General features: G+C 38.6%; 1 protein-coding gene across 1 annotated transcript in view; it reads left to right on the top strand.

Moving 5' to 3' along the window:
- Positions 1 to 11100: 11100 nt before the first annotated feature.
- Smp_196150 (Selenoprotein O-like) overlaps positions 11101 to 14047 on the top strand; it is a gene marked incomplete at both ends in the record, with an annotated part of 28558 nt that continues 25611 nt past the window's right edge. The window contains 2 exons of the mRNA XM_018796447.1: positions 11101 to 11175; positions 12360 to 12826. Of these exons, the coding sequence (XP_018650659.1) occupies positions 11101 to 11175; positions 12360 to 12826 (542 nt within the window). The remainder of the gene's footprint in view (positions 11176 to 12359; positions 12827 to 14047) is intronic.

Below are 14047 nucleotides of genomic sequence, written 5' to 3' on the forward strand. Positions count from 1 at the left end.
CATTTAATTTAAGTATGGAAGACGTTAATGTCAATTTTCTCCTTAAAATGTTTAATGTCACTCACGAATCAAATTTACTTGTGAAAGACAAGAATATCACTGTAGTTCATCAGTTGATTTCCTACCGATAGAAAAACAACAGGTAATTTTAAGCATATAGTTCACTGGAAAATTCATGGGCTGGCTAATTCATCCATTGTCGTTCGTTTTATCTCTTGATACGAAAAGAATTTCATCGGAAGTTTTTCTCTAACCAAAGAATATTTGCGTGGACGTTATTATTAAAGTGACACTAACAGAAACACAGAACACATTATAAAAAGCGGTTATCTCAAAGAATGTATGTGGTTTTTACAATTAAAATCATATTTGGAAATCATTTCAAACTTTTAGTTAGGTAAAGGCCATATTTGACTACTGCTTTAAAGCAGACAATTATTGAATAGCTAAACCAAGGAGAATTACAAGCAAATCAATATTTAAATTGACGCTTTGTTTCATATAAAGACATGCTGCGTACTGTGAATACAAGCAAGAATTCAGGTTTGACCATTTCGACATTCATTTTCTAAATCGATTACGCCAAAAATGCTAAATAGACCAAACAACAGGACAAGATTGAATATGATAAATATTCCGAGTTTGACAACGATCTTAACTGAAACACCCTCGTAATTAAACGATCTCAACCCAGTCAACTTAAACGTCAGGGATAATTGAGTTTACAGTTACATTTGCAGGCTTGTCCTTATGTTGGAAAGCGTCTGAACCAAGCTGGTTTTTAGTTGCAAGGGCTCGTAGTGAGGAGCATCCATTTGTAATGTAGTGCAGATGTGTGACTGACTGCCTTGAGATAGGGTGCGTCCTGTTAAAACTGTGAAGTCACTACCAGTGTCAAACGCTTACAGCACTATTGATATTTGAGACCTATTTGCCTCTACAAGTTTACTGTTCCTTTCGCACGTGTGGTTTACCATAACTAAATTCAAGATTTGGTAAGTCTATCGGAAGTTTAATACTCTTGCATTTGAAATACAGAAACGATAAGAGCTCGGCTCACAGTTCTAAACAAAGAGTGTCAATGAAGCTTTCAAGGTTCACCCACTTCTAGTTAACAATCATATTAAGATCAGTGGACGCAAGAACCCCCCAACCAAACTTACTCATACGTGTGTTTCCTCATTATTCGGCTTGCATTACTCTTATTACTAGCCTTGCTTTTAATATTTTTTGCAGAAAATTTCAATGGTTTGCTCGTTTCAGTACTACTTTTCCTCCTAGATGGACAATTTTCCGAAATTCTATGTACATATTTTCATGAATCTAACATAAATTTTATCACCAGTTTACAAAATAGCCTGCATACATTTATTTTCAATTTGCCAACAACAACAACATTTTAAACGTTGTGGATAGATATTTGTAGATGTAAAACTCGATGGGAAATTACCGAAAATATGTATTTCCTTATGTTATTTATTGAATGAATCATAGTGAGAATATGAGAGACAAATTCAGATCTCCTGATATTTCCTCAAACTTTTTTATGTAGCAAAGATACCGAAATCTTTCAAATGTTGTATTCAAAAGACTCTCACTCGGCAAATGAAAAATGAACAAACAGAATTTTAGTAGGAGGGAACAATACAATTGACTGCATACGAAGAATGCGAAAAATAAATTCTAATAGCGCCGGTCATCCGTATTAAACTTTTCTCTGAACCATTTTAAGCTCCAACTACTGCACTATTTATTTTCACTGACAACTTTGTGATGCTCACTACATATTTTCCTCACAATCTCAAACTGTGAAGAAGCATCAATGGCTGTCTCCAAAAGCTTAGGATTTGATCGTTCCATATTTTTAAGAAACATACTAAAAAGATCATCTTCCCGTTTTTATTAATAATTGCACAACGTACCACTTATTTCGAAAAGTTTTTCTTCGATTTTTCTTAAATTTGATTTCATCTCTTCTATTTGTACAAACATAGTCGTATAAAAATCGTTTTTACTTTCTCCAGGGGCTTCGGGATTGCTATACAGATACGTTTATAAGTTAGTGGTCCCATACCTCATCATGAAGTGAAGAACGCGTTTACACCTAACGTATTTTAAAACACACACGAAACTAGTGATGTCTAGCAAACATAACAAATAATGCAGTCTGAAATGTTTGACACCAAACCTCACCCTGTTTGAAAGCTTACCCCAACAGCTCATTGTTCGAATCGTCAGAGTGCCTTAAGTTCATTTTCTTGTAGTTATCGGTTAATCTGATCATTTCACACAAGCAAGAACATAGAAATATGATTGGAGGAAGTTATGGAACCGACTATATTATGTATAATATCAGATATTACAAACGTACAAACGGTAGTAGACGAAAGTAATTATTGCTTTTCTTGATGAGTTTCCGCCGCTAGTATCAATAGATTCCTTATAACTGAAGGAAGGGAACAAGGTATATAAAACAAGCAAGAATACTGCTAGGTTAGTGTGAATTTCTGTTTTGTGTACTTAAGAGGGTATCAAGTTTCATCAGGAAGAACTTCAGGAAAGTCACTTTACGAATATCAACTTTGAGTGGCAGCAAAATGTCACTGAGCTCTAGTCCGGCATTTCGGTCACTAAGTATCGAACAGATCATCGATCCCTGACAAAGTCAAAGATAACCAACGCGCATCACATGATCGTAAGCTATGAACTGGCGGATGAGTCAGTGGTCTCGCTATCTTATCTGCACTCATTCTCACTAATATATTTCATTTATAACGTCCTTTGTGCCAGACGATTTTCAAACTGCCATTGCAATTTGATAGGTCCGAAGGGTAATCAGCAACTCCGCCTGTAGCTCTTCTAGAGTTACTGCCGGTCCCAAGCCGGGGTAAAGGAGGAGAGTTGGGCATGGGGTTAGCGACCCCATCCCGTAGAAAAACTAACTCACTAAAAAAACACTAACCAGAAAAAATAATTCAAACCATTTTAACTCTGCCCTGGGAGTTGAAGGAATAATTGTGACGCCTCATGATGAAAGCCGAGATTCTTCGGAAGTCACGAGGCCAATGCACTTTCTAGCAACCAGAGCAACACTCTTTATAGGTACAAGGAACGTCCAGACAATGTGGGAGACACGAAAGACCAGCCAAATAGCAATGGAAATGAGGAGATACAACTTGGCAGTACTCGGAATCAGCGAAACCCATTGGACACAAACTGGACAACAAAGGCTAGGTACAAGAGAGATGCTGCTGTACTCCGGTCATGAAGGGGAAAATGCTCCACACACTCAGAGAGTTGCTCTAATTCTATCCAAAGAAGCACGAAATGCACTTGTGGGATAGGAATCTCATGGACCCAGGATAATCAAAGCATCATTCAGAACAAAGAAGCAAGGGATCACAATGAATTTTATCCAATGTTATGCACCCACCAATGATAGCAACGACGATGATAAAGATCAGTTCTATGAAAGTCTGCAATCAATCATAGCTAAGTGCTCACGAAAGGACCTCACCATCCTGATGGGAGATCTAAAAGTTAAAGTTGGAATGGACAACACAGGATATGAAGATATAATTGGACGACATGGACTAGGAGAGAGAAATGAAAATGGGAAGAGACTTGCAAATCTATATGCATTCAACAAACTGGTTATATGCGGCACAATATTCCCACACAAGCGCATACACAAAGCTACATGGATCTCACCGGACCACACCACAGAGAACCAGATAGTTCACATCTGTATCAACAAAAAATTCCGAAGATCAATGGAAGATGTGAGAACCCGGAGAGGAGCTGACATAGCTTCAGATCACCATCTGGTTGTGGCGAAGATGAGACTGAAGCTAAAGAAAGACTGGACAACTGGACAAACAGCACTACAAAGGTTTAATACAGCCTTCCTTCGAGATACTGACAAGCTTCATGAATTCAAGATAACTCTCAACAACAGGTTCCAAGCTCTACAGGATCTACTGAATGAACAAGAAACCACTTTGGAGGACAACTGGAAAGGGATAAAAGAAGCACTAACTTCAACGTATCAGGAGGTTCTTGGTCCTAAGAAGCATCATCATAAGGAATGGATCTCTATGGGAACCCTGGACAAAATTCAAGAAAGGAAGAACAAGAAACTAGCAATTAACAACAGCCGAACACGAGCAGAGAAAGTCAAAGCACAAGCAGACTACGCAGAAGCAAACAGGGAAGTGAAGAAAAGCATTAAAGCCGACAAGCAGAAATACATGGGAGAACTAGCAACGACGGCGGAAAAAGCTACAAGAGAAGGGAATATGAAACAACTATATGATACAACGAAGAAGTTGGCAGGGAGATATAGTAAACAAGAGAGACCAGTCAAGGACAAAGAAGGAAAGACAATCACTGAGATTCAAGAACAGAGGAAAAGATGGGCAGAATACTTCGAGGAACTGCTGAATAGACCAGCCCCATTGAATCCACCGGACATCGAAGCAGCACACACTGACCTTCTTATAGATGTCACTCCACCAACGATCGAAGAAGTCAAGATGGCCATCAGACAAATCAAAAGTGGGAAGGCGGCAGGACCTGACAATATTACCCAGGACTCATACGATGAATTACAGTGCAAAGTGGTGCATGGAGGACAACTGACAGATGCATTTCCAGTAAGGATCGGAGTCAGACAAGGCTGTCTACTCTCCCCATTCCTCTTCCTTCTAGTGATTGACTGGATTATGAAGAATTCGACATCTGACGGGAAATACGGAATACAATGGACAGCTCAGAATCAATTAGATGACTCGGACTTCGTAGATGACCTAGCCCTCCTCTCTCATACACACGAACAAACGCAGATGAAGACAGCAAATGTAGCAGCAGCCTCCGCATTGATAGGCCTCCACATTCACAAAGAAAAAAGCAAGATTCTCAAATGCAACACGGAGAACACCAACCCAATCACACTTGATAGCAAAACTCTGGAAGATGTGGAAACATTCACGTACCTGGGGAGCATCATCGATAAACAAGGAGGATCGGATGCAGATGTAAAGGCGAGGATTGGCAGAGCAAGGGCAGCATTTCTACAATTGAAGGACATATGGAACTCAAAACAACTGTCAACTAATTTCAAAGTGAGAATCTTCAATATGAACTTCAAGACAGTCCTACTGTACGGAGCTGAAATGTGAAGAACTACTACATCCATTGTCAAGAGGGTATAAGTATTTATAAACAGTTGTGTACGCAAAATACTCGACATCCATTGGCCGGATACTATCAGCAACAGCGTTTTATGGGAGAGGACAAACCAGCTCCAAGCTGAAGAGGAAATTAGGAAAAGACGTTGGAAGTGGATCGGACATGAATTAAGGAAATCATCAATGTGCATTACAAGGCAATCCCTAACTTGGAATCCAGAAGGGAAGCGGAAAAGAGGAAGGCCAAAGAACAAATTACATCTAGAAATAAAAGCCGATATGAAAAGGATGAATGTTAACTGGAAAGAACTGGAATGGTAGGCTCAGGACAGAGTTGGATGGAGGATGCTGGTGAGCGGCCTATGCTCCTCCACGAGGGGTAACAGGCGTAAGTAAGTAAGTAAGGGTAATCACCGTTAAATGAAAACCGTGAAATGTGACTTCGAAGTTATCTGGTTCGTCACACAGTTCCCGTCTAACTCTAGAAGTCCTCCAACCATTCGACAGAGATCATCATCGGTAATGATCTACAACTTGGTAGCAAGGTTCAACGCCTGACTACTCGTAAAGAGGTGACGTCAGGAGAATGAATCACTTAGTACCAGATAAGTCACTGATTCAGCCTTATCTATCCTTTTCTTGAAGACTAATCAGTGTGCATTTAACTGTATACCCAACTTTGCAACGAGCAGGGACAAGCATTCCTGATTGGCTGAAACAACAATATATTTAACCTCCCGAAGAAGTATTAACATTTCCTATATTTCAGTCTACATAAGCGGGGCGTTTAGATGTACAATACTGAAAAGACGTTTCGGAAGCTAGACTGGATTTGATAGTGTGCTAAATGAGTTCCAGAGAGTAGGAATATAATGTCATTCCTTTTCAGAAAATCCATACTCACTACACTCATGTGGAAAGTAAATCATTGAAGAACATTAGGTTTCAATTCATGCTTATGATGTTTCAGTGCACATTTCGTCATAAGCGTAAATCAAAAGGTCTAACAACGAGTCAAAAACCTTGAGAACATTAAATGACATGTAGTATTTAGAGTCTCAGTTGCTGAACTGCGAATCAATGCTCTGTGAAACTTTGGACGGTGAAGAATATATCATAAAGTCATTCTAGAGGCTTCACAATCATCCTTGTAGTAGCTCTTGTATGGTTTGCGATTTATGAACTAGAAGATCGTTCTCAGAAGATAGGGAAAATTATCAGTCGCTGCTGCTACAATCACCACAAATAGATGAAGTAATAGAAAATATTAGGGATTGAACTAGTAAGCTGGTCACTGCTATTATTGTGAAGAATAAGTTCAACTATCCATTTATATAGGTATGTCTCAGGGAATTCTCCAATAACATGAAAGTTTCATTTCACAGGCGAAGCGAACAGTATGTATAGATTCAACGAAGCCAAAACGGAACGAACAAAAGAATGCTGAAGTATATGGTGAGCGCTTCGAGGTGCTAATTGGAAGAAAAGTCAAAAATATTTACCTAAGAAACATTATTAACCAAGAAAGACTTCAGTGTCTCCAATGCCTACTGCTGTGTAGTCTCCCATACTATTGAAAATATGAATTGGAATGAAAGCAATGAGCTAAATCTGAAAATCTGACATTTTGTGATTCAGTGTAAGCTGATTCTTCTCAGTAAATAAATAAAAGAAAAACATGAACACAAGTTTAAATAGTACGAAAGAAACAGTGCAAAATTCGGAGATACAACAAAAAAATGCATTCCTCGTAATTTGTTTAAACATGTTAACCCTCAACAAAGAGAACAAGCCGTCCACAAGGATTTATCAACCCAATCTGTCCTGGACAATCCTTTCCAGCTTTCTTCAGTTGCTATTCATTCTTTTCATGTCTGCTTTCATTTCTCGACGCAGTGTGTCCTTCGATTTTCCCCTTTTTCACTTACCTTCAGGATTAAAAGTTGGGCTTGTCTCGTGATGCAGTTTGATGATTTTCGTAATGCATGTTCTATTCACTTCCAACGTCCCTTCCAAATTTCTTCTTTTGATGGAAGTTGGTTTGTTCTGTCTCATAGTAGACTGTTACTGATGGTGTTCGGTCAATGGATGTTGAGTGTCATCTGTAGAAAATGGTTTAGAAATGCTTATACATTTTTAATGATGGTTGTAGTAGTTAACAGTAGTATCGGTTTCTGAAGGCGCACGATCTTTGAAGTTGAGTACACAATTACTGAAAAGATTTACATTCAACGTGTAGCACTAGGAGATGGAAGAGAGAATCTTATCATCCTGATAGGAGATCTACACGCCAAACTCGGGTTGGACGACACCGGTCATGAGGATATCATGGGTCGATATGTAATAACTGAGGGAATGCAACAAGAATGGTGACAGATGCGCTAATTTATGTGCGCTCAACAATTCAGTTGCAGTCAGCAAAATATTTCCATGCAAACACATACACAAAGCTACATGGGTCTCGCCAGGTCACACCAAGGAGAACCAGATCTATCGTATTTGCATCAGTAAAAAATTAAGGTCAGAAGAAGTCGTAAGAATCAGTAGAAGATCAGATATAGCTTCAGATCACCATCTTCCCGGTTGTTGCTAAAATGAACTGACAACTGCACAAACAGCATCGCGTAGCATCAGTAAAGCGTTTGGTCGTCTTTCCTTACTAAAAGGGGCCATGAAGGACACTAGTAATAAGGAAACAAAGTACAAGCAAAATTTCAGTTTCTCGTACACTTCACCACTATCTTATCGTCTTTTCCAGCCGTCCTGGAAGGGAAAAAATAAAATAAAAGTCATTTCGAAATACACTTGCACACAAGTAAGGACACAAAGCGAGCGAAGGAAGGTAAGTAAACTCATAGAAATGCGACAGCGTAAAAGCGAATTTTTTAAAGTTTATTCGGATTTTTTTAAAGAAAAAACTTAATATACGCATATAATCAGAAAAATTTGCTTTTTGAGATAAGTCTATAATTATAAGCATATTAAATTTTTTATTGTATGTAATTCAAAGGAAAATCTAGATAAGGAGAAATGTTAACTGGTGTCTTACGTGCAATCGTCGTTCAACTGTCCTGGAAATCTTACTCTTCTTCCAGAATGCGTTCTTCTAAGTTTATTTTAGATACTAACGAAGTATCAACATGCTTGTTGGCTGTCGGATGAGGAATTACAAGTGTAGGTGCCGTGTCGTTCGATAGTAGAGGAAGAAAATCGACGTAGATAGAATTTCCTTCTAAGCACGCTGCTGTGATTCGATCGATGCTGATGCTATCGTTAGTGCTGTTATTATCGACTATATAGTACTTAGGTTCACGCTGAAGAACTTTATAGGGTCCCTCGTATGCTGATTCGAGAGGTCGTCGCTGTGGGTCTGGACGAACGAAGACATGTGTACTGTGTCGTAAGTCAGGTTGAACGAAAACATCAGTTGATCGCGGTTGAGTGTAAACAGGTTTAACCGGACGCATTGCGTTTGTAAGCCTGCTCGTGTAGGAGTTTAGATCCACGTACAGTGAAGAAGATGAAGGATCCACGAATTTACCGGGAAGTCGGAGTCTCGTTCCATAAACGAGTTGAGCTGCAGTGTATCCAATATCAGCTTTCACTGCATTACGAATACCTTGTAAGACAAGTGGAAGAGCGTCGGTCCACTTTGAAACGTTTGCAGCTGATAGCGAAACTTTTAGCTGTCATTGAAAGCGTTCTACCAACCCGTTCGCTTGTGTGTGGTAGGTGGTCGTTCGGAAACGAGCGATTCCTAGTAGTGTGGTCAGACAACGGAAAGGTCCAGGTTCGTACTGGCGTCCGCTGTTGATAGCGATATTTGTAGGGCAACCAAAATTTGCTACCCATCGTTCAACGAAGGCGCGAGCCACTGTTTCAGTAGTAATGTCCTTAATTGGTACTGCTTATGGCCATCGATTGAAACGGTCTACGCAGGTTAAAAGATATGAGTATCCATTTGAATTTGGTAAGGGTCCTACTAAATCCAGATGAACATGGTCGAAACGAGCGTCAGGAGTTTTGGGCGAGCCTAAGGGATATTTGTTGTGTCTAATGACCTTAGATTTCTGGCAGCTTACACAGGGGCGAGCCCGCTCCCTCACGTCTTTATTCATACCAGGCCAGCAAAACCGCTCTGCTAAAAGCTTGTTGGATGCACGAACACCTGGATGAGAGAGTTTGTGCAACGTATTGAAGACGTTGAGCCGATAATGTTTTGGTACGTTTGGGCGATCCCTACCTGTAGATGTGTCACATAGTAAGGTTTCCTTACGTGTTCCCACCTGTTTAATACGCAGTTTTAGAGTTGTTTAGGATAACTCTTGCTGAAGATCAGTGCCTTCTTTTTGAAGCTGGGCGAGTTTAAGAAAATCGATTGCTTGGAAACTATTCAAGGAAGTTATACAAGACAAGGTGTCTGTGGTTACACTGTTTGTCCCAGAAGGGTTGTGTATATCTGAAGTAAATTGTAAATGTAGCACAGTTTTCGAGATTCACAAGGTGAGTACTTTTATGAAGATGTACTTAAAGAGAAAGTAAAAGGTTTATGACCACTAAAAAAGGTGACTTCTCGGCCTTTATCAGGGAAATGAATTTGCCGTACAGCACAATACATAGCTAGGCGTTCCCTACCGAAAGTGTTGTATCTTAATTCAGTGTCTAGTAACCGTCTCCAAAGAAATACCAAAGGTTGCCAGGAGTGCGTCATTTACCTTGATTTCTCAAAAGCTTTTGATAGGGTCAACCATGTATGTCTTGTCAATAAGCTTAGACGATTGGGTATCAAACCACCTCTGATTGACTGGCTCGCTTCATATCTAGAAAACTGACATTTTAAGGTCAGGGTTAACTTCACTCTCTCTCAGGCTATGGAATGTCCTAGTGGGTTCCCCCTGCGCTCAATACTAGGACCTCTTCTCTTCTTGATTTACATTAACGATCTTCCTCAACAAGTCTCATCTGACTTATTGCTGTTTGCTGATGATGTGAAACTTTGGAGAGAGACACATAACCATAATGATATACTAGTACTTCAGGAGGATCTGACTCGACTTCAAAGTTAGGCAGACGACAACGGACTTACCTTCAACACTTCAAAGTGCAAAGTAGTCCATCTGCAACATGTTGCAGACTATAGTTACAACTTAGGTAATTCCTCTCTAGAAGTCTCTCAAGTCGAAAAAGATTTAAGAGTGTTGGTACCCTACGACCTGAAGTCGTATGCTAACTGCGACAAAAACACCTTTCGAGCAAACCTTGCACTGGTAACATTGAAGCACTGACCATCCCCTTAAACATCCTCTTAAGCTTAGTCATAACGCTAACCTAAGAGGTAACACCCAGAAACTGGAGATCCAACATAGCATAACAGACTGTAGACACAACTTCTACTCTGTAAAAGTTGTCAAATGCTGGAATTCTCTGCCGACTGAGCTAGTCCAAGCGACTTATTTTGATTTACAAATTCTTTTTTCCTATATTATCGTTAATATACCTAGGTTCTTGCCTGGAGGTATTGGTGATCCACTGCTACTAGACACTGAAGCCCGTTAAGCGAAAGCTTCTCCTATTCCGTCCTCAACCATTAGAGTGGTTAACCTATTGTTTTAAAGACTCCTCTGATCGCTGAGTCGGATGAGTTTACTGAGATCTATTGTGGTCCACTGCTATTAGATACGGAAGCTTTTCCAATTCGTCCATTTACACTATTCGAATGGCCGCCTGGTTCGTTCAAGGTCGCTGGAACCAAACGTTGGGAGATTTTGAGTGGACTTGGTAATTTCCCCGTCCTCTGATCATGTCAGAACTATTCAATTTTCGCAGTATACTTTTGTAACTGAGTGACTGAGAGCTGTTGAAGGTCGTTAGTTGGGTCTACGTGCACTGGCTTCGAAGGATGTACAGATGAATGCATCACATAACATACCGTGCTAGGAGTCCAATCCGGAAAGCCAGACTTCTCTTTTGTGTCTATACCCAGAAGGTAAGTACTGTAGTGTTGTAATTTATGGACGACTAAGTGAAATACAGTTACTGTGTTCATAACAGAATACAAGGCTTGTGCCCACCAAAAATACACTCAAATCACTTGTCCGTTTATAAAGTAGGGGTTATCCTTTGTCTACGAGTGTTCGATCACACTGCTTGAGAAACAATAATGCCAGGCCTTGTCCATTTGTAGCGTAGTAGGATTGCTCCGAAAATAAATCAACAAGTTTGCTTGATCACAAAACCTAATCCTACTCTCAACCTACTCTCTCGATTTTGGCGAAAATTTTGTCTGTTTTAGGGATATTTTTTAGGGAAGCCGACATATGATATAAAATCATCTAATTAGTTTGGCCAGTCTAATCACAGACCATGTTTGAGTTTTCGGGAGTTAGTTCAGCCCCTGCTTCTTGAACCCTTCCCAACAGCTCACTATCTTTTTCAGACAGGTTAACACTTCGTCTTAAGTGGCTGATAAATTATGTCCTAATTTTGTAGTAAGACTTATTTGTTTTGAAATATTCATAAAGATACTAAATAGCAGCTATTTTTTAAGTTTCAATATTCCAAAATAATTGATTTTATATCAACGACTTGCTAGGTAATCCACTGAATTTTCAAATATCGAATCCATGGTTCTAACTTTATCCGTAATAGGGTAGTCAAACAATAATCAGTTCTCACACAAATTGTGACGTAAAATGGAGTATATGAATGTTTACTTGGTTTATTAGGCTCCATTATTGTTTACATTAAGTTTCACACTGCACTAATTAATTAGAGGAAGCACATCAATCGCATCAAACCATATTACTATTTTACGGGTTATAGTCCTGCAATTTAATCAACGGATTTTTGTCCGAAAATATCGTTTTTCTAACTTGGTATGGATATCTTTGCAGTATCGTGATTTAATACACGACAAACCGTTGACATTCGATGGTGGACGGTTATTAAAGCTTCGTTTTATATCCACTCACGTTCCTGTTAGCTTTTTTCATCACTTTTTTTGCCTTATATTTATCTCACCTTGATGCAGAACGTGATAAATTAGACAGGGACACATTCATATAAACTCCTTTGTTATTTGTTTCATTCATTTTTTGCATCACGAAATATATATTACTATTTATCTTTACGAAAGCAATTATTCTGTTGATATTCTATATGGTGTTTCAGAAGTTGGTGGAACAATGTTTTAACGTATCATATATTGGTCTTTTTTCAAATACTGTTCATAAAAAAACTCATATGTTATTTAATACATGTTCCTTGTCCGAGGGATCATCGTGTTCAAACCATTATCCACAATTCGATAATATCCAGTTAAAATCTCTACCAATCGACAATGGATCCAATAGTATACGATCTGTACCGAATGCTTGTTTCACACGTGTCAGTCCAACCAAAATAGACAACCCCCGCTTAGTTTTGTTTTCTCCTGATGCACTTGCTTTGCTAAATATTTGTCATAAAATTAACCATCTTGATAAACAAAACTGTAAAGGGAAAACAGAAGAAACAAATTGTCTAGTTGAATATTTATCAGGAAATAAATTGTGGCCTGGTAGTAATCCCACAGCTCATTGTTATTGTGGGTATCAATTTGGTAGTTTTGCTGGTCAACTTGGCGATGGTGCAGCAATGTATGTAGGCCTTCGGATTGTTATTTTTCTAAGCTTACTTAACTATAAAAAGTAACGTCATTTTAGAATTTTTATAATCACTTATTAAATGTTACTACACTATACTAGTTGGTTATAGTAAGCGACTTGGTTAATATAATTAAGTGTTAGATTATTATAAACAATTCAAAGGAAGCTCCAGTGTTCTCATCGTAAAGAGATCGAGATCATAACTGACTTCTCAGTTAGTCAGTTAGCTACAACGTAGGACCAGGCACATGTATGCATCGGTCCAAGTTGCCATACCTCATTAGCACAACTAGATCAACACTGAATTCATAGTAGTCAATTCAGTGGTAATGATGTATAAAAGAAAGATTGCATATAAGGATATAATACAGAGAGAAATAATTAGTTCATAGAAAGAAAGGTATTAAGTAATTTTAGTCTCATAGTTTAAAAGAAAGTAAAGAGTGTATACACCTACTCGATTGTAATTGATTTTGAGACATGTCACCTAGAATCTGCAACCGTTGGTTATGATAATCGCATGGACCCCAATTAAGTAGCCTGTGACTATGTTGTTCACAGGTTAATTAATAATCAAGTGGTAACCAATATCATGTTATCCAGTCCTGAGTGTTGATCCCATTCTATCGACTATATAAGTTCTAGTGTGGTTATTGAATTAAGCGAACTAATATCTCCACAAATTTTATTTACTGTCAACTCATCTGACAGGTTATTCTTTTCTTTACTGGTCCGCTGTAAGACCGAGGTGTCTATGCATTGATTGAATGGCTTAGTGATAACTAATGTTGTTTCTCAGTCCGTTCTCAGCTCCAAATGTATGTATGTTCACGGGATTCTCAACGTCTTCATTTAGGGTGGAAATAAATACTTAATTTAAGGATTCAGCTGATGCGTTATACTGTTCGGTGATGCATAAATCAGTAGCTTAAATGCCACTCAAGGTTTAACTTATAACGTTTTTTCTAATGTTCTTATATTTTTTTTACATTTCGAGTTATTCGAGAAAAATATACGCCTATATCTCTACAATATTTCAGATTGCAATCAAGATAACCGATACCAAAAAATACTCAATATTCCTATGTTTTTGTGATACAGATAACAATTTTTACAATCAAATTGAAAGCAGTAGTCTATGCCGAAGAATTCTGTGAATAGGTAAATTATAAAAAAGATAGGAGACTTACACTCGCATGCTGTCACATCCCC

The sequence above is a fragment of the Schistosoma mansoni genome, chromosome 2, assembly GCF_000237925.1.
Source record: "Schistosoma mansoni strain Puerto Rico chromosome 2, complete genome".
Taxonomy (NCBI): Eukaryota; Metazoa; Platyhelminthes; class Trematoda; order Strigeidida; family Schistosomatidae; genus Schistosoma; species Schistosoma mansoni.